General features: G+C 36.6%; 1 protein-coding gene across 1 annotated transcript; it reads right to left on the bottom strand.

Moving 5' to 3' along the window:
- Window position 1: 1 nt before the first annotated feature.
- On the bottom strand, window positions 2-19,840 carry kcnb2a (potassium voltage-gated channel subfamily B member 2a). Its single transcript, XM_084120497.1, has 3 exons — window positions 19,285-19,840; window positions 16,477-17,143; window positions 2-3,880 (listed from the first exon to the last, which is right to left on the bottom strand). The coding sequence occupies exons 2-3, from the start codon at window positions 17,050-17,052 to the stop codon at window positions 1,982-1,984; spliced, it is 2,475 nt and encodes an 824-aa protein (XP_083976623.1). The 5' UTR covers window positions 17,053-17,143; window positions 19,285-19,840; the 3' UTR covers window positions 2-1,981.
- Between the last annotated feature and the right edge of the window lie 5,616 nt (window positions 19,841-25,456).

Below are 25,456 nucleotides of genomic sequence, written 5' to 3' on the forward strand. Positions count from 1 at the left end.
ACTGATTTAGAGATTTATTTCTTGGCATCCCTTTATTGTGACACTTTAGTCTGCTCATGATATACTGTAAAAGTATCTCCCGAGTTCTCAGTTGCATCAAAAAGATGCTACAGCTGTGTCCTTTCATCACATCTAATGAAGCGTCTCGCTATTAAACCACTTAAAGATGAGGTTGAAGGTCTACTGATGTTTTAACTTTAAAGAACACGCTCGTAGTGTCCTGTACAAACATTTATTTGTTTAATGGTTCTAGGTATCTGGAACAATGCAGTCACTATTTCAAAGAAAAGATGTACAACTATAAACATCACATTGATATACAAACTAGGATCCAAACTTAATGAGGAAAAAAAAAGTTTGATATATGCAGAAGTGAAAGTCTGTTTTGGAATGTACATACAATAGTCAAGTTGTATTAAAGATAAATCTGCTCAAATCTTGTGCAAGTTGATGATCATGCAGCTCATTGTTCCTTTCGATTTGACATCAGCAAAATTATTTTTCACATACAGAAATATTAGGGCTTTCAAGATTACATAAAAAAAACCTGAGAACTTAATTGTATTTGCATATTTTACTCTATAAAAAGTAGGACTTTCTGTACAGACTTGTCTGAACCAAACCATAGATCTTAACGCCTTCTCATAAATGACTTTTTATGAAAAGGCACCGATTTGAATACTTCAAGCAGGATTTGTTCCTGCCTAGTTTGTTTTAAAAATCACTTGAGTATGATTAACATAACACAACTTGCGTACCTGTGTTTCTACACTAAATGGATGTAGCAGATAATTTCTTGAATGTACAGTTAATATACAAATGATACGCTCATTCAAGGTTCTACTTTAAACTGTTGACATCCATTGACCTCTTTGTTACCCGTGCAACTGTATTGCACGTCAGGGAGAGGAATGTTAAAATAACAATCTTTAAATGTACAATATTCCCATCCAGTCAAACTGGCATCATACAGAAATAAAGTGCCATTTCCTTCATCCAGCAGAGGGCATAGTTGATTTACTATATCATACGTTTCCCTCAACTGATTCTGAATTGAAGGCAACTTAACCATCTTTCCATACAGTTTCACTGATGTGGAGAGTTGCCCACAGCAGTAAACATACTAAACTATTTATTCAAATAATTAATGTATTTCTAGGTTGGCTATGGCTCAACTATAAAGTGGTGCAAATGGAAACACTTGAACTTGCGTTTCACTGAAACAGACATGCTCATTTAGATATCAGAATATTTAGTACTGACATGTTTTATTTTTGTTAAGAGTAGGTTTTCCTCTTGTATTACTTGCTCAAAGGGACAGTTAAAAAAAAAAAAAAAAAGGAATTTGATTTGATCCACATTTGCAGAGAGAACTGAAAACTTTGTGTTGCTTCACATATGACCACTGAGGAATAATATCACTCAGCAAGAAAACATCAAATGAAGGCATATTTTGGTCAAAAATATTATTTCAAGTCAAATGCTGACTGCCAATTTACACTGGTAGCACTTTGATCAGAACTATTAAAACAAACCCAGCACAAATGTTACAGTGGTTAGTCTTTTAAAAAAAATGTGTATGCTTACAACATCTGCTCAGGGCTGTTAATCTACAATGAAGAATTTGTGGTCTTATCACAGTTGCCTGAATCAGTCGATGATCCAAAAGATATATGATTCAACTAACTAATCCTTCACATGGAGGGTCAAACTGTTTCAAAATAATAATGCTAGAATAATAAGAGTATGTTTTGTTCTTAAATGTCCTCCCTCTGAATGAATATCACTAAGCTCCTGAAGTTGAGAGCAGACCTTGTCTCTCAGGATCTTTAAGTCAATCTCTGCGGCTATGCAGTTCAATAGTGTCGAAGAAAGACAAAAGTCCCCTTCACTACATCAGTTACTCTTTCTGTCCACATGCTTAGATGCATTCATTCTGTGAACATGTTGCACAGATAACATGTTAATGCATATCGGCACATCACATGCTAGTTTCACATGGTGGTGAGCGACCTCCTTCCCCTGAAGACTTCAGAATATCAGGGGAAAGGAGGTGGTTGTCCACCTTCTGTCCACTTTGAATGCCGTCTTCCGCTCCAACGGCACCAACCGTTGCAGAAGCACAGTTTTGTGCACTTTTAGGGGACGTGGGAGTAACAGCGGCTCTATCGACGTGGTTTCTCCCTCTTTGGCTTTCAGAAGACGACAGGCTGAACCCTGGAGAGCTTGTGGCTCCATCCCCTTCGAAGCCTTTCCCCGGGGACATGGGACTCTGCCGAGGAGAACCCACAAGCAGTAATGGGTCAGATACCGGTAGCTTTGGTGTCAGTGTGGCCGCGTCATCCGTCACGACTAAGTGCAAGTTGGAAGCCCCTTCGTCTGCAGATTCGGTGAAGTTCACTTTGAGTCCCTTGACTTTGACTTGGTTTCCTTGTGGTGGGCTCCTCACGTTTTCACCGCTCGGATCAAAGCTTTGGTTCTCCTCGCCCTGTGACATGGTGCAGCTGTCTGACTTGCACTGGACAAACTCGTAGAGGCCTTCTTTAATGATTGTGGTCGGCTTTGCTCTCTCAGGTGCTCGTTTCTCCAGGGAGGTGATCTGGCTGAGGTCGAGTGGTGGAGGAGCGCGTGGATGTCTGGGCAGTAGCGCGCTTCTTTCGACCTCACTGATGTCTGTGGCACAGCTGGCGAAACTGTCCACGCTGGACACGCTTCGGATGTCAGTGATGGGTCTCTCTTTGATCCGTGGTTCACATCGCACTACCTTCAACTCCATCTCTTCTTCTTTACCAATAGTGCTCGCTTTGGAAGCCGAAGGTCCACTGCTGCTCATGGATGAGGCGGCAGTCATCTGGTTATACATTTGCTCAAGGGATTTTGCGTTTAGCCTCTGAGGGCTTGAATTAGGTTTGAATAACCGAACTGGAGAAGCCAACTGTCCTACTTCTTGATATTTTGCGTCACGGCCTTTGGGACCCAAGTCTGGGCTCTTCTGATAGTTCCAGCGACTGGGTGAAAGATGATTGTCTGCGCCCTTCTCCTCATTCTTTTCGATCACAACATCCAGAAGTTCCATATTGCGAGTGAAGGCATCTTTCAGGTTCATCGACACGATGCTCCCGTTCCTCTTGGCCCTCTCAAGTGCTTCTCTTCGTTTGATTGCCTTCTCTTGTCGCTTCTGTTCTTTGTAGAACTCAGAGAAGTTGTTCACAATAATAGGAATGGGCAGAGCAATTACTAACACACCAGCGATACAACAGAGGCCACCCACTATTTTACCCAGGAGGGTTTGGGGATAGATATCCCCATAACCCACAGTTGTCATGGTAATTGTTGCCCACCAGAATGAAGCGGGAATACTTGTGAATTTCGTAGCATCTTCATCTTTTTCAGCAAAGAACACAAGACTGGAGAAGATCATGATGCCCATGGCTAAAAACAATATCAACAGCCCGAGTTCATTATAACTTCTTCTCAGAGTGAACCCAAGAGACTGAAGACCAGTCGAGTGTCTCGCGAGTTTCAGAATTCTCAGGATTCTCATGATCCGGAAGATCTGAACTACCCTGCGCACATTCTGGAACTGGAGGACACTCTTGTTGGATTCTGTGAGGAATATTGTGACATAATAAGGGAGGATAGCCAACAGATCAATGACATTCAGAGGCCCTTTGAAGAACTTCCACTTGTTTGGAGAAGATAAAAAGCGGAGAATGTACTCCATAGTGAACCAGGCGATGCAAATGGCTTCAACGTGGGCCAGGTTTGGGTTGTCGTTGGACCCTCCGAATTCATCAATCACTTGTAATTCAGGCAGGGTGTTCAGTGACAGTGCAATGGTTGAGAGTATGATGAACAGAATTGATATTATGGCCAGAACCTGCAAAAAAGAAAAAAAGGAAAGAAAAAAAGCAGTTTAGTGATGTGACATTAAAAGTATAAAGTATTTATATATAATATAACACACACACAAGATATCAAGATATGCATACAACAATATATTAAATTAGCACACACATTGATCACTGCATTTACAGAAATCTTTTCACTTTTAAGAAATGTTTTCTCAACATTGCATATCTAATCAGCGAACTGACGAACACATTAATTATTATTTGAATCATCACTCAGTCATTTAACCATGTATTACTGTCTCTGGAAGGCATTTGTCTTTCAAACAAATGTGCAAATTTACGTCATTTCATATTTACATTTTCATATTATAACTTTACCCTAATATATTTACTTGAAGTAAGCCCTTGGATTTTAAGTTAATAAGTTAGGTCAATAATAAAATGAAGTCAATTATAAATAGTACTAAAAAGTTCACAGTTTTTCAGATGTCGGGTAATGGTCACATGACATGTAAACAAATATTTTTTATCTTTTTTAGCAAATGTAAAAGTACTTAAAAGTAATCAAAATACATTAACAAGAAAACATGCCCTAAAATGAGTACTCTAGATAACATTTCTAACTATAAGTTTTGTCATTTTGTAATTTGGAATGAGCAACTGACTACAATTTGTAAGTAATCTACCCAGCACTATATATCAATATTATATATATATTTATATATTTATATTGATATATATATATTGATATATAGTTTCCAAGAGTGTCCAAATAATTGGGACCACTTTATGCTCACAAAGAATATATAAAACACAGCATATCAAAATTTACAATTCTTAAACTTACATTTGAAGTGTTGCAGATATTCAAAACATTAAGCTAAGAATGAGTGACATTTCTTGGAATTAATGTAAATGCTAATGGGACTGAGTGGGAACAGAAATGAAAGTGAAAAAGAGACTGTGCCCTCATCCTTATTAGGATAATGTGATCTGCATCGCCTGTTCTCTCATTCTCCTACTGCGCATCAATTCACTTATTCATCAGCTACTTTGTTAGAATATGGAGGTTGTCCCGTGAAGTTATCTAAATCATCTTGCAAGGTAATCAAATAACCCTGATCAGACTAAGAAACTTGTCAGGCTATTATATTGTGTTTCATTAGATCAATTTCCCTGTTTGCTGCATTACAGGTGGAGAAAACATCACATTCTTTAAAAAACACATGTATGACAATGTCAGTCTGTGAACTTTGTCCAGGTAGACATTTTTTTGCAGGTTTTCGTATAATATTTGAGTTTGCATTTCACTGTTTTTATTCATTTTGAAAAATACTGATTCTGTTTTTGTGCAAGTGAGATGAGTAAATGCATGCTCACTTTTAGTCTAGAACTACAACAACATAAAGTTCACAGCGCACTCAACGCCTCTGCACCTCATGATTTCTCTCAACAAGGGGAGAGGTGTCAGTCAATAAATAAGAAAACGAAGTAACTTGTTTGAAAAAGTAACTCAGAAATTTTGTTGTAAATTTAAAAGTAATGCGTTACTTTAGTTATTTTGAAAAATAATCTGATTACGTAACTCGCATTATTTCCGTTACCCCAAACCGATCTCATTAAATGCGTATCTATAGCACGCATTGTTTATACGCGAAAATTAGTTTTTACGTGCATATGATACGCACTGTAAACCCCTTGGGTAGGATTAGGGTACGTGCGTATTATACATTTGGGTAGGATTAGTGGTGTGGGGTACGTGGATATTACACGCAATAAAGTGCGTATCATAACCCAACATTGTACCTAACTATAAAAAAATAGACATTGATCATGAGATGTTTGTTAATTGAGCCAATTGAAAGTTTTTCCAAAAGGGCATTTCCTAGACCATGAAGAGCGGTTTTTATTTTACAGATGTCTTTACCAGCCTCTTTACACTGTCTTCAGACATTCATTTTTCTATAGCTATCCCCACTGTTGTAAAAGAAAACAAAAACAAGGATTAAAATTGCTGCATGAATTATAGGCCTCTTCAATGATACGAAATGGATTTTTTAATTATTATGGCATCAGTCTCAAGTTACTTACTTTCACTTACTATTTTGAGTTTAAACTGTAAGTTTTTATGGGAAACTTTTAGATTATTGCACTGACATTATGTCCTCATAAATTACAATCTCATCCACAAAGATATAACAAACTATGATGTTCTACAAAAGACACTGAGCACTCCTTTCACTGGAACTGCATTAGGAGGGGATTAATAATGATCCAGGGTGGAGAATAAAACAGCTGACCTTGACAGTGTCCTGTCATTGTGGATGGCGCAAATACCGTTATGAAAGAGATGTCATAACACACTTTTACATATTCGGCACATTTGATCAACTTCTTCACGATATTACACCAGAATTGTTTTTGACAAATATGAAGTCATATTAAGTCATTCAAATTGTTCAAATCTCTTAAAAGTATATGATCCACAGAGGAATGGTTGATTTAGCTAATTTCACACGATCAGCACTATGACGCAATTTGCCAGCCCACTATCCTTTACTAGAGTGCTTAATATTACAATGTTTAAGGAAGACTAAAGAGATTACAGGTTGATTCTTCCCTTGTGGGGGGAGGGGTGGGGGAAAGACTGAGTAACTGCTCCTAACCTTTCCATATCCTTACTATAGATAGAAACTCAATCCTATTACAATTATCCTGAAATGTCCTCTCACACAGATGACAATGTGAACACCTTTTGCAAGGTTCATACAGTTCTCAAACAAGAGTGAACATTTGTTACAATGTTCCGATTACAACAATACCATTACGTTACAATGAATGCTCTTTAAGTATGAGTTTTTAGACAAGGTTAATGCAAAAGTCTTGTTGATGGCTTGAATAATGCAGTGTCTGAAACTATATGTCATTTGTAAAACCGAGTGCTTTGTTGTCACTGATTACCCAAGTATTGATTGTTGCTAGAGCATGTTAAACAACTGGTGAGGCAGGCTAAACTAATGTCGGGGTCAAATTTTATTTGTACCCGCACAAATAAAAGCATATGCTTGCTGATAGAGGTGTTTGACATTGTGTAATGAAGTAGAAGTATAAGGAAAGGATTCTGAATAACCTCCAGGGAGGCTGTAATTGCCATGGCTTGACGCAGGGATTGTCCCCGCCAGGTAGGGTTGAGTAGCGTCTGGCTGTGACCAAGAGACCTAAAGTCCAGTCAGAGGTTGGCGCACCCACGAAGATGAGAGTAAAAAAAGAGCTGATTTTAATCCCTAGGGAGAGGGTCACTGAGGTAACTCTACAGGACACGTTATATTCCACCCAACTGAGATCCAATTCAGTTCGCGTTATTTTTTTAGTTCTTCTTTTTTTACGTTCCAAACTCATTCTGAAAATAAAACAAACAAACAATACTTCTAAATGCCACAGAATCAAATAACGCACTTCGTCCCTAAGGAACAAACGTAAACAAAAGTTTTGTGACATCAGCAAGGTAGTGCCCTTTCTCTAAGACCGAGTTAAATTAGGGTTAGGTGACTTGAAGGATCTCTTGGTGCTTCCTGTGCTTCCCTATACGCATAAGCCCTGGCCTAATGCCAGACATCTCCCTGTGTTGAGATCATTGCCCATGTAATCACGTTTATACAGATCCACCGATGAGGACAGTTAACTAATCCTCCTGCCTTTCTCCTTCAGTACTTATCGCTCCTCTCTCTCTTGTGTTGAGAACAAATACATGTGTCAGCAGAGGCATTACACTGAGGCCCGTATGACGTACCTTGATATAAATGTTTTTTTTCCAGAACCTCAAACTGATTAATGAGCTGACCACGCAACACATTGGGCTGGGAATTCATGCCCTTCAAACTTAAAGTCACCATAAAGTCAGAACATTGCTTGGATTTTAGTGTCGTTACACTATTTTGACACAGCTGATGACAGCAGGGGGATTGTAATGTTTTCAGAGAATTTAAAAGTAGCTCTTTTTGATGGTTGCATGTATACATTGTAAAAATGTAAGTAATTTTAATAGAAAAAGAATGTAAATATATATATAGGCTATATATATATATATATATAGGTTAATTTGAATATTTATTTGGTTAATTGTAAGTTACTTTAATATTTATGGGGACTAAAATTATAACTTAAAAGACAATAATGTTTTCCTGTAAAAAGTATACTTATTGCCCTTTTTTGTTAATTACAGCCTAAGATAATTCCTATACATGTATATATATTTACAGATAAATGACATTGTATTGTCTTTTAAATTACAATTTTAGTCCCCCATAAATATTGAAGTAACTTACAATTAACCAAATAAATATTAAAATTAACCTATATTAATTGTATAATTTTTACATTCTTTTTCTGTTAAAATTACTTACATTTTTACAATGTATTGCAACAATCAAAAAGAGCCCATGCAGATTTCATACATTTTATAGAATAGGCCTAGTTTACTTTTTGGAACAAACTAAAAACAAAGCAAAATTGTTATGCTAATATTGTTGTTAATAATGTGATGTAAAAACTTTGTGTTTTTAATTTCGCCTTAAGACCCATCTTTTTAGGCAGGCTTTTATGTGAGTACTTTTATACTTGTATCCAGGCTGTAATAATGAGTATTTGTTTAATGTTGATTGTTTTATAGTGTGTGTAAGGCGTCCTTGAGTGTCATGTAAGGCGCCTATAATTTTTTTAATAATAATAATAATAATAATAATAAAATCGTATAAACTAACATTATCGCAAACTATACCCAATGCATACTTGCCAAATAAATAAATATGTGGACATGAAATATTGATATATGTTATTATTTCATAGTCTTCTTACCTGTAGCTATATAATTATTGAGCTACCGCTAAGAAAAAAAAAAATCAATCCATTACTATGTACAAAATAACAAGAAGAAACCTGCAACAATATTACGGTAATATTAATACTAAAGTAATGTTTTGACAATCGCAAACTGAGATGCACGACGGCGTTGCATTTGCATGAAAGAAGAGAGCGTATCTGCGAGGGCATGCTATGGACAACGGCTAATAATTATGAAACATCTGACCACTAGATGGCGCTATTAAACAGATTCGAGAATCCCAGAAAGCTGTGTAATAAGCGAAAATACATAAAATACAAAAAATAAGTAATTTTACTCTACATCATATTTAAATGTCCTTTTATGGAGCTGCAGCATCCCACCGTTGAATATGTACCATTTCAAAAGACCGCTAAACCAGAACATACTTAATTTTGTTTTAAAAACACAGTTTTTTAAGGTTTTTAAACAGTAAATCTTATGTAAACACAGGGCAAAATGCGTCAAGTTAAATGTAGCCTATTGTAAGACTGGTTTAGGTTTCTACTAGCGCTGCTTTGGTCCTTGAAACATCTGGCCCTTATAATGAGCTTGTACAAAAATATCTGGACGATTTTTCTCATTCAAATTCACTGCCCACAGATTTATTGTCTCGGCACTGAACTGAGGATCTGAAAATAATCACAAATAATACATATGAGGAAAAACTGAAGGCAATCTGGCCGAACATGAGGATTTGCCTTTTAATCTGCCTGGTGAGGTGGATTTACCTGTATTGCAAAAAGTCTGAGATTCACATGCGAGTCAAAGTCCAGGAAAACAGTTTTCTACTGAATATTTGGTAAAGCCGATTCATTTTTCAGACCAGCACCACGGACAGCTCCTCATTGTACAAACCACTTATCCAGCAAACGCCCTGTGCTTCAGGAATTAGAGTGTTAAATCCATCTTCCTTTATCTGCAAACCTTGCTGGGATGCTCAAATGACTCAGTAATGTGTTCTCTCACAAACAATTACAACAGACGAAGCTTTCAGCTCTTCTTTCAGAAACATCCCTGCACAAACAATATTGACATCTACTGTTTGACAGACCCTTGTTCCTGTTTTCTCTCTGCTGAACTTGCTGAGAAACACCTTTCTAAGTGAGCAAACCCTATTCTTTTGTCAAACAAATTGAGGATTGAGGAGTGCATTTTGATACTGTCAATTAAACTGTTATGCGGTGTAAAACTCTAAATGAAGTGTCCCATACAGCTCCTCAGAAGACACCTCTCTTCCAGAGAGGAATTGAAGGTTAAATTATTTCTGGAGAACATTGTTATTATTACAGCCATGACAGGAAGAGGAAACTCTGTCTGGAAACCCAAGAATGTCTTGATCGATACTGAGGGGTTATTTATAAAGGAGAGTCATGGGATCTGTTTGATTGTGTTTTTTTTATAGGACAGGTTCATTTGGAGCTTAACTCCCACATTTGTCAAGTAGCTTTTGCTGAGTAAGAGACACTATATGATATCCAGTTCCTCTATAATGCGCAGTGTTGTGTCCAACACGCATGAAAGCAGCTGAGCTGAGCTACAAGATGACTACTCTGTTTTTGACAGTGTCTTTGCGTGCGCGGGGGTGGGAGGAAGCAGGGGGTCATGATTATAGTGATTAGTCAATAATATGACCCTGATGATTGCTTGTGGTTTACAGGCTAGCCCTCAGCCTACCACTTACTCGCATGCAAAATCTTCAGCCTCACAAGTGGGGTAGGCAGGCAACCTCTACTTAAACACAGTGTAAAGCCTGCTATTCAGTCTGTCCAACTGACACTGTCTATTTTTAACACAATCTAACATCTCTGCCCTCATACCAGATCCACGAGAATTTGCCCGACATTCGTCCCCCAAAATGGAAATCACAACTGGGTTCAAGGTGAGGTAGAGCTTCAGAGGATAAAACTCTAAGTCTTATCCTTTCAAGACTGGCAGTGCTCCTGCCCGTGGCAGGGTTTTAGCTCTTGTGGGTTGGGAAGGTGGAGCTAATAGCATGTATTTTGTTGTCAAAATGTAGGAATAGTCAAGTCAAGTCACATTTATATATATATAGCGCTTTTTACAATACAGATTGTTTCAAAGCAGCTTTACAGAGATAACAGGAAAATAATGCAAAAAAGTTTGTTTCCAGAAGAAAATAGCGTCACAGTCCAGCTTAAGTAAGTTCAGTGATGTTTCATTTTTGTTTTTAAAAAAGTTATTAATTTAGTTAATTCATATATATATATATAGCCGCTCTGAAGTAAACCTTAATGTCATCGTCCAGCTCAGTTCAGTTCTTGTATAATAGTGTCAATGCAGGCAGATCAGTATTATTGTTGAATATTAAATTAAAGGCTAAATTTAATGTCCCCAACTAATCAAGCCAAGACAATGGAAACAAAGGTGAAAAAAGGTGACAGGGGCAAGGAACCAAAACTCCATTAGGTGTCAGAATGGAGAAAAAAAACCTTGGGAGAACCCAGGCTCAGTCGGGGGGCCAGTTCTCCTCTGGCCAACGAGCGAACAGTGTATGATTATGATTCAGGCAGCATTATAGGTCAGAAGTCAGATTGGTTTGGAACAATCAGAATATTATCCAGTTCCCTCTGGTTGAAGATCAGAGCACAAAGATGGCCTAAGAATGAACATCATCAATACAACAGAATGGGATCGGATCTACTTTTACAAAAAAAATGGCTTTTTACTTTCAGTACCATACCCTAAATGTATGTATATATATATATATATATATATATATATATATATATATATATATATATATATATATATATATATATTCTGTTTAGTAAATCTGGCCTTTAGTCTTTATATTCCCATTGTCTGTTATTAATGAATATTCTCTATATTGATCCACCACATGTCATGTAATGCATCATTTTAGTAAGGATTCTTTCACAGCTCAAAACTGAGTCTGACTGGCAGATTGCACCTCTGACTTTCACCACAGCAGATAAGTGTCTAAAAAGTTTTCTAAGTGCTTATCAGTGTGTAATCTGATCTTATCAATAATCAGTGCTACACTTTTTGCCTTGTTCATAATTGTATGTGCATTTGAACATCCCTCGGTATGCAGTGTCTTTTAGGATTAAAGGCATTACGAAAAAGCATTAAAAAATTGAATTCATTCAAAATGAATTGCTTTTTTGGAAGTTTAACCTCCAGGTTATGAAATATCCTGAATATGAAAATGTGACAAGGTCATAAATGCTAAAAGAATACTAGACACACTACTAATGGACTCAATGCTTATTGATTGTAGGTCACGCTATATTAATAATTGGCTTTAACCCTCAATGAAGCTTCAATTACAGGATCAGATCTTGTATATAACTTCCACATCCACTAAGTGGGATTTTATCCATCAGAGTGGAATGAAAGGTGGAACTGTAGCTATTTTGTTTGTTCATTACTCAGATTAAAGATAAATCCCTTTAGGTTTTCCAGGCTTAACTACATAATTGTGTGACATTATGGGGGATGGAAACTCCTCTGAGTCGGCAGAGAGGCTAAAGGACTTGTTCCACAGTTCAGCGCCCACGCTGGGCCTATGTACAGTTTGCTCCCTCTGGGTCACAAGTTCAGCACTTCCTTTTTGAAAGCACTCGATTACATAACATGACAATTACTTTCAATGTCTATTCCGATCTGAGGATATATCAACTTTGAATTTCATAGTTTTAACCTACGTCTGAACTCTCACATGGATTTGATAACTGAACCGGAAAAACGCTTTGCTATTTCTTTCTTGATTTTTTTTTTTTTTTGCTAAATCTGTGCACAGTGATAGACAGTAAGCTCTGAAAAACCTTGTACCTTTAATGGTCTCTTTTAAGATTAAATGCACCATTGTTTTGAAAATCAGTTGTAATTGTTTTCAACACCATTTACTCATGTTTGAAATATAATTCAATTAAGTTGAAAGTATAAATGCCACATTAAATAATCATCTGTCACCTTACAGCACATCATTCTCATAAACATAGCTCTGCTCAGTCCATAATAACTGTAAGACGAGATCAATTTACCAACCTCACTGTAAAAGTACATTGAGAAATAACATCTTTACTGAAGTGGACAAGGGGTGAATTGTTTTAAAATGATTAATGCAATCTCACTGTAGTTAAAAAAAGCACTGGATGGAACCTTTACTCATCTTCACATTCACTTTGTCTATTGACCTCCATGGCTCTTGAAGTGATGGCTGAGGGGAATTCACCAGGTATCCTCTTGCACCCAGAGTCCCAGCCAAAACCCAAACCTCTTTATTTAGTATCAGAACCTCCACTGACAAAGAGCTTTTCTTTCTTTTTCCCTTTCTCCCTCCTCCCCCCTTTCCAATCCCTGGGCTTTGTGCAGAGAATTTCAGAGCTGAGAGCATAGAGTATCATGTCATGATCAATTACAGTAAATACACATAAATTATTCACACCACCGACATTTCAGAGGAACAGTGATCTCATCAAAACAATCTGCAGTGAACACCTCTTTACAGATTATGATATCTGATTAGATGTCTCTCATTGTCAAGTATGAATCCTGCAGTTATATGACATTCATAAAAATGCAATAAAATCTAAAAGATTTTGTATTGCATTTGAAATATGCAGTGTGTGTGTGTTTGTGTGTTAAAATATCCCTTTCAAAAGAGATGCTCTACATGACGATTCACTTATATTTCCTTTGCAAAATTATAAGGCACTTCATTTTGTATGAATTTCATTTTGTATGAATTCCACTTCATTTCATTTTCATTTCATCACTTCATTAGCAGAAATCTTGCTTAAAGAGTAAATGGAATAGTTTGACTACCAAATGAAGATATCGTAACAGCTGAAATGAACATGAGAGGAAGACAAATTCAACATCCTGAAGTATTAATTAATTTCATGTATTGTTATACTGTATTTTATGTTTCTTTGCGTTGCTTACTAAAAGCTCAGGATGTTTATGCATGCAACACAAATCAAGGTGATGTGACAGAGCTCTTTAAATTAGCTCGGCCTGACCATACGATGACCTTTTGAGAGGACACACACTACGCAAGTCCTCTGAGATAAGAAGAGAATCAAGGGGAAACAAGATGGTTAAACAGGAAGGAAAACCCCAGATACACCAGATACCTCACTCCTCATCCAGCACATCACAAAGTTTTTGATCTAAGAAAATAGCTGGTTTAAATGGATAAAGTTCATCTTCCCAGGCCATTCACAATGTTCGCATTGGCATTCTGAAACAGGGGAAACAATGTGGAAAAGTGCTAATGCTCCTAATAACTTCCGCAGGGTGGAAAACTGCCTTCACTAATTGATTAACTGCTAAACACGTGACCACATTACACACTGTAGCCATAAGCCAGACAGAATGCCAGCAGTCTATTTGTAGGAGCAGACTAGGTAAATCACCAAAGGAGATTAAGTCTCCATTGCCTCCCAGAGAGCAGCGTGCTGACCACTGAACAAGCTACTGTTAGCTTTATCTTTACCACCTAGCAACTGTCCAGTTGCAAATATATTATCTTTTGTATAGTATGATAAAAATAATAACAATAAAATGTAGGCTAACAGGCTTATTTATAACAGCTTATTTGCCATAGGCTCTGCTGAGAATCCCTGCTGCATTCCAACCCATAAAGCAAAAATATATATTTTCAGATATTAAGTATATTTAAAAATAACAGGAATGTACTGAAACTGACATTGCAACAAAGTAACGTATTATTGGCGATATTCTGCCTGCAGTATGCTATCAACATGCTTTGGGAAATACCTCCTCAGTTACACACCAGTCTTTACCTGCTCAAAATCCAGTGTCCAATAACCAAACCACTGAAGCCACAGAAGTGAAGGTCGAGGTCAAGGTGAGGAACCACTTGCCATTAATCTTGTAGCTCACATGCAATTAATTATGACTGGACCCCTGTAATGTAAAGGGGTTCACTCTGTTTTCCCCAAAACCCAGATCCAAGCATGCAGAAACTCGGAGTTGCATTTATTACCAGACAATAAAGTGGGGTTTATTGAAGGGAACTGCTTTGTAATTTAATATACTGCTATAGATTGTGAGCGCAAGTCTGCCATACCATCTAAATAGGCTTGTTGCAATCCTGAGAGTTGTTTCCCATCTTCCAGTGATCACAGCAGTGATATGATAAACTGAACTAAGCTGAAGGTGATTTCGGTAAATACAAAGCTGCTTTTTGCCTGTCAGAGCAGACATTATAGCCGATTGGTGTAGGCTGAATAGATGCTGACTCACTCAAACGATTGACTGGCTACAAATCATAGTGGCAGTGACTCAACCTTCATCTTCCTCTCTAAGAGCAGAACGTGCAACTCCACCTGCCCAGTCCCTATCCCGCATATAATGCTAAAGTAAATCTGTCAAATACAATGAATCGGAGCGAGATGATGTAGCTTTTCCTTTCTGGTCAGGTAACAGTTGTTGACAAATATGCCCAAGCGAACACATGGATGCAGTTTAAATTGAAAATTAGAGTTTACTGAACCGGCTATAGTGGGGATGTTTATAAGGATTACCATTTGTCCTTTCTCGCCTCATTTTTTTCCCCCAACAATTTTCCCTTTGTTTCTTTTCACTGTGTTTTTAGACCTATTGCATCAGCCTTTACTTTCAGTTACACTGAGTTCCGTACCAGTTCTGAACCAAGATCTAACATCTAGTTTTGTGTGGAATTAAAAAACACAAAAGGCAGTTAAATTATAATCTATAATGAATTTATGATTCATTTAATGAGAATGTTAGTTGCAATGATTGCAATGCTAACATCTTTACTATTAAGATGATAGCTATTACGATGCAAAATATCATTTTTCAGGTGAGTTTAATCAGATGTATTAACTGTTTTCATTTATTTAAAATGCTTTTTTATTCAGTCCTTGGAAAGACACTTTTCTTAAGAGCCAAAGAGTAAGAAAAAGAATCCTGTACATTAAAGCATTTCACTAATGGCTCCTCTGACTGCTTTCCCTGTCTGTATTCTGGGAAGTAGATGATCTGTGTATTGGGACTGGGCAGTGAGTGGAGACAAAGCATCTGAACAGCTGTGAAAAAGCCTTTCAATAATCTCAGCAATCTTCTATGGGGACAATCTACTAATGCCTAAGAAAATATAATTAGTCAAAATGTACTTGAAATTATATTTAAAGACATTTTTTTAATTTAACGGACTTATTGTTTTAATGATTCATTCTTAATCATTCTTATTTAACATGTGCGCATATTACTCATCCATGCAGCATCTCCCCACATCAGCAACAGCAACAATCTCGGATGGAAAATAGTGCCAAAAAAGTTTCACATACTGACATGCTGTTCCGTAAATCTTCCCTCAAGCAAGCTATATACACCACCAAAATATGCCTCTTCTTTTGTGGCGTAAAAGCCTGGACTAATATGTCAATCATGACATCCGGGAAATGCATATGGGATGTGTGTATTTATAAATTCATCTTTGGGTTTTATATTTCATCACATCACTGCTAGCATCAGTCTCAGAGTTTTGCAGCCCAAACTTTAGCCTTGAATTTGCCCCTAGTCATTGTAAGGCAAATTAATAATTCATTGAATATTTGGATTATCATTCTTCAGTGTTTTTTTAAAGTGCTGGTTTGTTGATGCTCAAAAAGAACATCCTGGAAATGTCAGAATGTGATCAATTTATGTGGCTATACTCTGATATTTGGTACTGTGCGTGTGTGGGCAGCGTGCTTGCCCTACCTTGGCCGCCACAGAAGAGCTCGGTTTCTCCAGCAAATCCCAGAGCTTCTGCCTTTTGTCTGGACAGCAGCCCGTGTCCACCTGATCTCCGTCCTTCTCCCTGAGAGTTTCAGCCTCTCTTCTTAGCTCTTCATTCATCTGCTCCTTCTTCTGATGGTACCGTGCCTGGCAGCACGACTCCAGATAGATCTCATCGATGCCCCAGTAGTCAAGCTCCTGGCCAAAAGACAGAGCGCACATCTCTTCCATCATGTGTAGCTTGCCAGTCCGGTAAAAGTTTAAAATGGAGGAAAAGGCACCGGGGTGCCTGTCAAAGAAATACTCATTGTCATTTAGACTGTAGTCATCGCAGATCTCCATTAAGGTTTCATGAGTGTTGCAGTCTCTGAGTTTCCCCAGACGCGTTCGCGGAAGTCGGTCCAGGGTTCTCCATAGCACCTCATGGACCAGCCCACCAACATTGATCCGGACTCTTCTGGATCTGGCTTTCGTCCGGATAATATCGATGGGTTCTGGCGGGAGTGAGCCTTGTGGCCGTGAGACCCTCTGAGCCCCAAAGTTTGCCCTTTCAGCCATGACTGCTGCTACTCAAATTTTATGCTAATTCGGATGTCAATTAGGAGTACTATGATGGATCCACCTCAGACAAGGCCCTCCATGGTTGCACCTGAAAATAAAAGACATTTCAGGAAGACTTATCATGGAACAGAAGAATTACTCCAATTACTGAATAATTTTTATTTTTTATTTTTTTATAATTCACAGGAATATGAATAGGCAAAGTGAAAGTGGACAATACATAAATAAAATATATTATAAATAATATGATATATATATATATATATATTTATATCATATTATTTATAATATATTTTATTTATGTATATATATGTATAATCATTGATAGATGAATAATAAATAAGACCATTAAAAATGAATTTGATGGAATTCAGGGCTCAGAACTCCAACACTATTATGACCTTATTTTATGCTCCAAAAAAATAATGAACCAATACATTTTGCAGGCTAAAACCAGTCTCCAAAAGCACACAGTTTTTAGAAATGAAATGATTATAAAAGGAGGAATCTTAACAAGGGCCCTGCACTTCATTAGTTTGCAATGGGGTCAACATGTTTGGGGGGGTTTTTTCTAGATTTTTTAAAATCATTAAAAAATTTAATTCATACAGAATATGACTTAAATACTGCTCTGATATGACTTCTGAATAAAAAGTTTGACAATAATTATGGGGCTTAAAGGGAAAAAAACGTCTAGGTGCTGTGAATAAAGAGAGTGTACAGAAATACTAAAACAACAATTAAATGTTTGAAAGTTGCATCCACTAAATCAAAGTTCTTGTGGCATTACCAACATGTAGGAGGCCATCTTGTTGTCATGTGACAAGAAAACCTGTGTGTGTGTGCATGTGTCAAGGTCATTAAGATTTTTGTTTGTTTGTTTGTTTGTTTGTTTGTTTATTGAATATTCTGACATTTTTATGTATAGGTTTGTTTTAGAGTAACATTAAGAAAACTTGATATTCAAAAATGTGTAATAGCCTATGATATTTGTTAAAAATCGTTATCTTAAAAACATGCTTAAAAATTATTTTTATGCCACTTAACATTAGGCTACTATTACACCTTTTGACATTTCCAGAGTTACGAAATAGTCCCCCCCCCCCTAAATATATAGGCTAAACGTTCGAAAAATGGTTCCAACCAAAATGGACACAATAATTACTTTTCTAAGAACTTAGAACACATTATTATTTTGTTGTTGTTGTTGTTGTTGTTGTTTTAAATCATCTCGAACATGCAAATTCAACATAATGACAATTGTCATGTTCTTGTATAGCATTTGGATGTCAAGTAGGCTATACTTTTGGCTCTGAGGACAGACGCTAATGCGATTGAGTATTTAAGAATGGCTTGATGATAAATCCCGGGAGGACTATTTAGCGGGCTTCTATTTCCTGCTCTTAAAAGACTTCGAAAGACAGCCGGCTATTTAAAACTCCCTTCCAGAGAGGGAACTATATAGGCCAGCATTTCATAATGCTGCAGCACTGCGATGTATCAAAAACTATAATGTCCCGTTGTGTAGTTTGCATTGCGTTAACACCCTCCCACATAATATATCCGCAGCTTTACGCTTTATCCCCACAAGGTTAAGTTGGTGTGCCCTAATATTACCGATATCACTCTGTAAACTCTGGAAAAAAATCAACTCAACGGTGCACAAGATCCACGGTCAGGAGATAAACAAAAATACTATCGCGAGACACGTTTGTTATACAGTTAAAAATAAAGATAGTTATCATAAATTAAATATGCCCACTTTGTATATAGTCTAATAGCCAACATGCATTTTCCCCTTATCAACTTTGCATTTCAAGCTGTTCAAGTAGGCCTACAATCATTACATACTAATCCTTAATCAGGGAGGTAGAGTCTGTACTTTCCAGTGCACCTGTTTCAGGACAGCTGACAAACACTCGTTCACACAAAGGTTATTCGGTTCTTATCAAGAACCACTTGTGCTGTATAAAAACCTGAGTTGAGACTGTAAGTTAATGTAAAACCAATTGCATCAAGCTGCAGAGCCCTTTCCCGTTGCTGTCAGGGACCTTTATTTGCGAGATTGAACACTAATAGCTGGGATACGCTGAGAGCAGCAGAACTGTAGTGTTCTGGCATCCCTGTCCGCGGAGTTTATGCGCCCAATGAAAACAGTGCAATCTTACGCACAACGTATCCAAACGACCTCCGGTTCTTTTAAAGCGGATAAAAGCAACGAAATCTTACCTTCCCGCCGTTCACCTCTTCTTCCTTTACCTCTACAACCAAAAGGAGTCAATTAGCCTCTTATTTCCCCATCCATCTGCTCAAGGGATAGAGGTATCAGTGGTACCCCTGCTGAAAGGGCAGTCGTTCCTCTTCATTCTGTATGGACTCAATCTCACAAGTAACTCGTGCGAATTAAGCAAAAAGACTAAGGTGGGGCGGGGAAACCCCGAAACTGTTGATTATTCTCGCCACGAAGCCATGCCCTATGTTTAAAGTGAAAAGCAGCGCGTATAAGGACTGTCACACTTAGCGCTTAGTGGAGCTTCGACTGAGCAGGAGCGCGCGTTGCATCACAGCACGGAGGTGAAGCCTAATTGGATTGAGCTGTACATCACCAAGGATAGCAGCAGCATCAGATCCCTCCGTCCCATACAGGAGTCAGTGTCACTGATCTCTAGCTCTCTGTCATAGCAAGTTCAAATGAGGTGGGGACATGACACAATGGAACACGATGATCCACATTTGGGAAAGGCAGAATAGCATGACAAGGAACTTGATATAGTTTGCGTGATGTATAAGATGATATTTAAGATTCTCTTATAGAACTTAATCAGGGATCACACAACTGAAAAGATTAAAAGATTTAGATCGTGAGAGACTTATTGTCTTAGATATAACATGCATTATTTGTGTATTATATGGGCCATACAGAATTGGTGTAAACTGCTGTCCGACAACCAAAAAACACATTTAAAAAGCATTCAAGTATTCAAATTTTAGATGTTTACTAAGATCCTTCTATTATCTACTGAATCCCACAATAATATTTAAAATATAAGTAAGTTTAATATATATGTAAAATCATCATTTATCGGGTATAGACCTACTTTCAGTTGGGAGGTGGCTGTCCCGAACCCTAACCCCTAAATTTCAACTTGTGAAAATGATATTGAAATATATTTTTTAATTTTTAATTATTTTATTTTTAAATCATGAAACTTTATGTAAAAAAATGTGTCCCACATTTTCATGTCACTACCAAAACTCCTTTTTTTCTGCAATTAAGCAAACTTTTTTGGGTGTAATTCCATATGTGTGTATAACTGTTCAGAACTGTGCTAAGTAACCATGTGCTGGCTATCATCTTTGATCTAGGCTCAAAAGTATCTAAAATTGTCACTACGAAACAGTCACTACCGAAACATGTGGTGAAGTTTCGGTTGTGACATCATGTTTTGTTTTTTTGTGTTATTTGATAAAATTTAGTTTTTGTGTGTGTACAACTGTTCAGAACTGTGCTAGTTAACCATGTGCTGGTTATCATCTTTGACTAGGCTCAAAAGTATCTTAAATTGTCACTACCGAAACAGTCATGACCGAAACATGCCATCATTGTTTTGGTAGTGACAAAAGGGAACACATAATCTTTTATTTGGGGGAAATAAACTAAATTTTTGTACAGTTATGCAAATCATTAGTATCTTTGTATGTTTTAATAGTGTTTTAGTATGCGAGTTAAAATTCTGTAATGTGATGTGGTCGCTACCAAAACATTACTGTCACTACAGAAAATGTGCCGTCACGACCGAAACATGGATGTTTTGTCTAAAATAAAGTATACTGAATTATCAACTAAGATGTTATTATAGTATTTGATTCAATGTATATTCAAACTAATGAATCCTTAACTTTGAAATCAGTATGATTAACTTAATGCCTTTTACAAAGAAAGATTAGGTTCAAAATACAACAAATCTTATAAATTACACTTGAAATATTGTTAAAATTGTAATTGTTATTGATTTACCTGTGAAAACTTTAAAAAAAATATATATATAGGCCTATATATATATATATATATATAGATGTAAACAAAATATTAATAGGTCAATATAAGCCATTCTTATTAAATTACTTATTATTGTGTTTCGGTAATGACAAATTTGGGGAGAGGAAACATATTCCAAAACTTTCTGAAAATACAATATGATAATTAACTGCACAATTACTAGAAATGTGTACCTTGGATATTATACAATTTGCATACATAAAAAAATTTTTTTCAAGACATTTCCAACTCTGACTTTGAACCAATTCTGTAGAATGGCCCATATAGTCTATATAAATATTATAGTCTTGGCTTGAATTCCCCAAGAGATGATAGATAGATAGACAGACAGACAGACAGATAGATAGATAGATAGATAGATAGATAGATAGATAGATAGATAGATAGATAGATAGATAGATAGATAGATAGATAGATAGATAGATAGATAGATAGATAGATAGATAGATAGATAGATAGATAGATAGATAGTGGTTAAACACAAGACCTCTATCACGGCCATTAGTTGTAATAAGACAGATTGGGGCAAAGTGCTGTATTTCAATTGGCCACTGGATGGAGATATGATCCTTCTCTCTCTCTCTCTGCACTTTCACACCCCCCTTCACCCTCCCTCCACTACAATATACTCAATACTTCCTGTCAGCATTCTTCTTGACAACTTTAACTGAGTGGGACAATAGTTCCTTTGGGATCCATGTCAAAAGAGAAACTGGCTTTCTTATTGTGCTTTCTGATCATGAACCAGCTCAGATGCAAATTCATTAAAAATACAGAGGATATGGTTTTAGACCTGCAAACCAAACACTCCCAGCTAAATGAAGGTCACATGTAAACTTTTAAGAAGTCATTCTCAGAGAGAAGCAGAGTCTTTGTTAAAATTAAATAAATCAAACTGTGAAATTGTCACATTCACCGTCTGTCTTCCTCATCTGTGTGTGCACTACACTTCCCATCATCCTCCTTGGCACACCTGCACTCTATCAGCCATCATCATCATCACCTGCACTCCCTCGTTAACAAGCCCTATTTATTCAGCACTCTCCCTTCACTCCTCGTCTGGTTTCGTCAATACAAGACACACAGACTCCCTTCCTACAAGACTTGCCCGAAAACCTACCTGAGACGATCCTCATCAGCCTGTCTACCATCCATCTTCTGAGCCTTCATCTTCATCATCTGCAAAGAGAAAGAGAGACTTGATTATCATTCAGCTAAGCTTCCATTGTTTATCCATTGTTTATTTCGGTTTACTCACCATTCATCTCTGGATCTGATCCATTCTGCTAAATAAACACATTAAACTTACCATCTCGTCTGTTCCCTGTGTGAATCGTGACAGAAATGTTTCTCAAGTTAATAACTTTCTTGTAGTTCTGTAAATTTTACAGAATAATGTGTTACCGTAAATACCTGCTAATTGCTTAACTGTAAGTTCCCTTACCATAGTGAAATTATAAATGGTTTAAAATCACATGTCATTTTACTGTAAAATGCAGTATAAACATGATTTTGGAAGTCAAAAATAATGAATTATCGTACAATGTACAGTTTGAATCTATAAGAAAAAACAAGTACTTTTACAGTAATTATTGTTAAAATGATGTCTTTAAAGTACTGTAAATGACACCTTGTAATTTACAATGAAATACAACAAAAGGATATTTCTATAGAAGCCCCCAAGTGATGGTTTTGTTTCTTCTTATTTTTCATATAATTTATGTAGGCCCACATTAGGGTGTTTTGTTACATTTCATGGTTAGATTTAACAAAACACTTTTTACAGTGGTATGAGATTGTTGACCATCTTTTTTTTTCTTTTTTTTCATATAATTATTATTATTATTATATTTTTTTGGTCATTCTTTTGTCTCAAACTACCAAGCTAGACAGAAAACAGTTTAAAGCTTTCTACATTGTGCCACTCATGCCATTGGAACAAAACCGTGAGGCAGATGGTCACCGTCTGTCTGGTCTGAGAGGTCTCAGTCACTCGCACTCTCAAACTATACATCACTGGTGCACCAATGGAATAAAAAAAGATGCAAGGACACCACAATGTCTTGGGTGTTGATTTTGACAAAATAGAGAGACAAACCTATTGTACCTTTAACAATAGAACCAACTGAGGTGGTAAAGGTTCACCCAAATCTCTCACAACGCAGAGAAAATCAGAGATTATGGAGAGTAACTCAATACCATCTAGTCTCTGAAGAGAAAGTGTAATTAGTAAGACCAAGATGAGTTGGCATGAAACACATGATGTAAATATAAATAAATAACTATGAAGTATATAAATACATTACATATATGTATTTTATATCTAATTAACGACAATGTTAATGATCAAATTTAAATATAAATAATACGTTATAAAATTATGTCAGGGTATTAGCTTCAGGTTATGACTTGGGACTTCTGATGCTTCCATGTAAAGTCCTGGTGTGCCAGAAGCGCACGCTGTTCCTGTCTGCATCATGCATCCTGCTATTAGGTGCTGGATTGTCTCAGGAGGATCGGCCCTATTGATTTAGAGCCGAGTGCTTGCTCTTGTCCTGCTATGATTAGAGCCTCTGCGCTTTCCATCGGTCCTGCTATTTTAAACTAATTTCCCAAAGTCAGCCATACCAGCTACAGTATCTGGCAGTGGTATATCCCATTGAGAGGTTTGTCTTCCGATGGCGCTTCCTAAATTATTCTGAAAATCTCCCTTAGATTTGAGTTAGTCCCTTGGACCTTCAACACTGTGGGCCATGTGTTTTCTGTTTCAATCAGGATGCTTGGACCCTGTAAAAATATAACACAAATATGCCTTTCATTCTTGGCAACTGAATATATTTTTGAAGGAAATTATTTTTTAATGTAATTGAACAGAATGTACAAAAATAATGTCTGTGAATCAAAAGCATACAGTAGTTCATGATATTTTTCAGACAATGAATAGTTAAATGGGATAAATAATGTGATGAAGTTCAGAATCCTATTGATTGTCTTAAGTGGTGACGATAATAGACAAATGTCTAGTTTAGTTTTTATGGATCATACAGGTCTTTTACCTTTAGATCAATTGATCAAAAACAAAACAAGCCTATTCCATTTCTTATCACACATCTGCAAGATCAGATTAAATCATAAAACTGAGAATTCTCAAGTAACTATAGCTATTGAAAAGTTTTACAATCATTTTAAACCTTGAGTATAGTAAAGGAACTGAACTGGACTATATGTGCAATCATGAGAAGGAAATTCTGAAGTTCAAAACTGTTTCTTAAGTAACTATATGCAATGTTTATTATGTTTAAAATGTATCTTCAAATCATTTTAGATATTAGAAACCTCCAATATTGGTGTTAAAATTCAAAAACATTTTATGACTTAGTGTCTCTATTAAAGCAAACATCTACGTTATTAAACATCACAGGCTCGTAATTGGTATGAGCTGTTTGTTTCATCAACCAAAATAATCCTCTTTTAATTTGTTAGTTCAACTCCAAATTAAATGTTTGAAATGAATAAAACAAGATTTTGTCATATTTTATACGGAGACACTACAATATTGCCTAGCTGGAGATGCTTTGGTTTTACAGCTCACAAATAATGCTTTTGATGAGGTCATGAGCAATAATGTCCCATGAACACAATCAGGGGGTTTATGCCTCTGCAGTCCCCACAGGAAATAATCTTAGACCTGAAACGGACCACTCTGATGCTAATGTGTAACCCTTTAACTCTTAAATCCTTGATTGATATTTACAAATCGCACAAGTAATGCTTCAGTTATTGAATTAGCTGAAAAAAAGAAGGTTGATGTAAATACAATATAATTATAACATGTATTATACAGAATCACAATTATATCATCTAGTACATAAACCTTCATAATGTAATGTATCAAGTGGAACTTGATTCTCAGCCTCCATGAGCGTACATTTTTGCTCTTTTCTAAGTGCCCGCAAGTCTCATTAGGAGCCGGCTGGTTGCATCAGAAAAATAGTAAAGGCTCTATCCCTCTCTCTCGCTCAGTGAAATAGTGTAATCTGATAACTAAGACACATCTAACCACACTATAAAAACCCTCTCACTAATAGCAAAGAAGCCACATACAAGCCAATATAGAGGAGAATCCAAATGGGTAAGAATGGGCCTCATCAAAAGCCTCTTCAACTTTTTCATCTCGTGTTGTTTATTTCTGATGTTTCATATAATTACTCTTTAGTTTGAAGGTTGTGTGTTTGAAAGGCAATCAGGCAATGTTTTTTTGTTTTTTTTAGAAAGGCTAAAATCATAAGAAATAACAATAAAGGGCAAATTTTCTCTTGTTTTTCATGGTCCACTTACAGG

The sequence above is a fragment of the Abramis brama genome (genome assembly GCF_963993115.1).
Source record: "Abramis brama genome assembly, chromosome: 7".
NCBI lineage: Eukaryota > Metazoa > Chordata > Actinopteri > Cypriniformes > Leuciscidae > Abramis > Abramis brama.

Bases quoted from the DNA above. Each gene is read 5' to 3' on its own strand.
- kcnb2a (XM_084120497.1), bottom strand. From the start codon at position 17,052: ATGGCTGAAAGGGCAAACTTTGGGGCTCAGAGGGTCTCACGGCCACAA. The intron at 3,881-16,476 runs GTAGGGCAAGCA...TCTTTTTTGCAG, and splicing joins GCTCTTCTGTGGCGGCCAAG to GTTCTGGCCATAATATCAAT.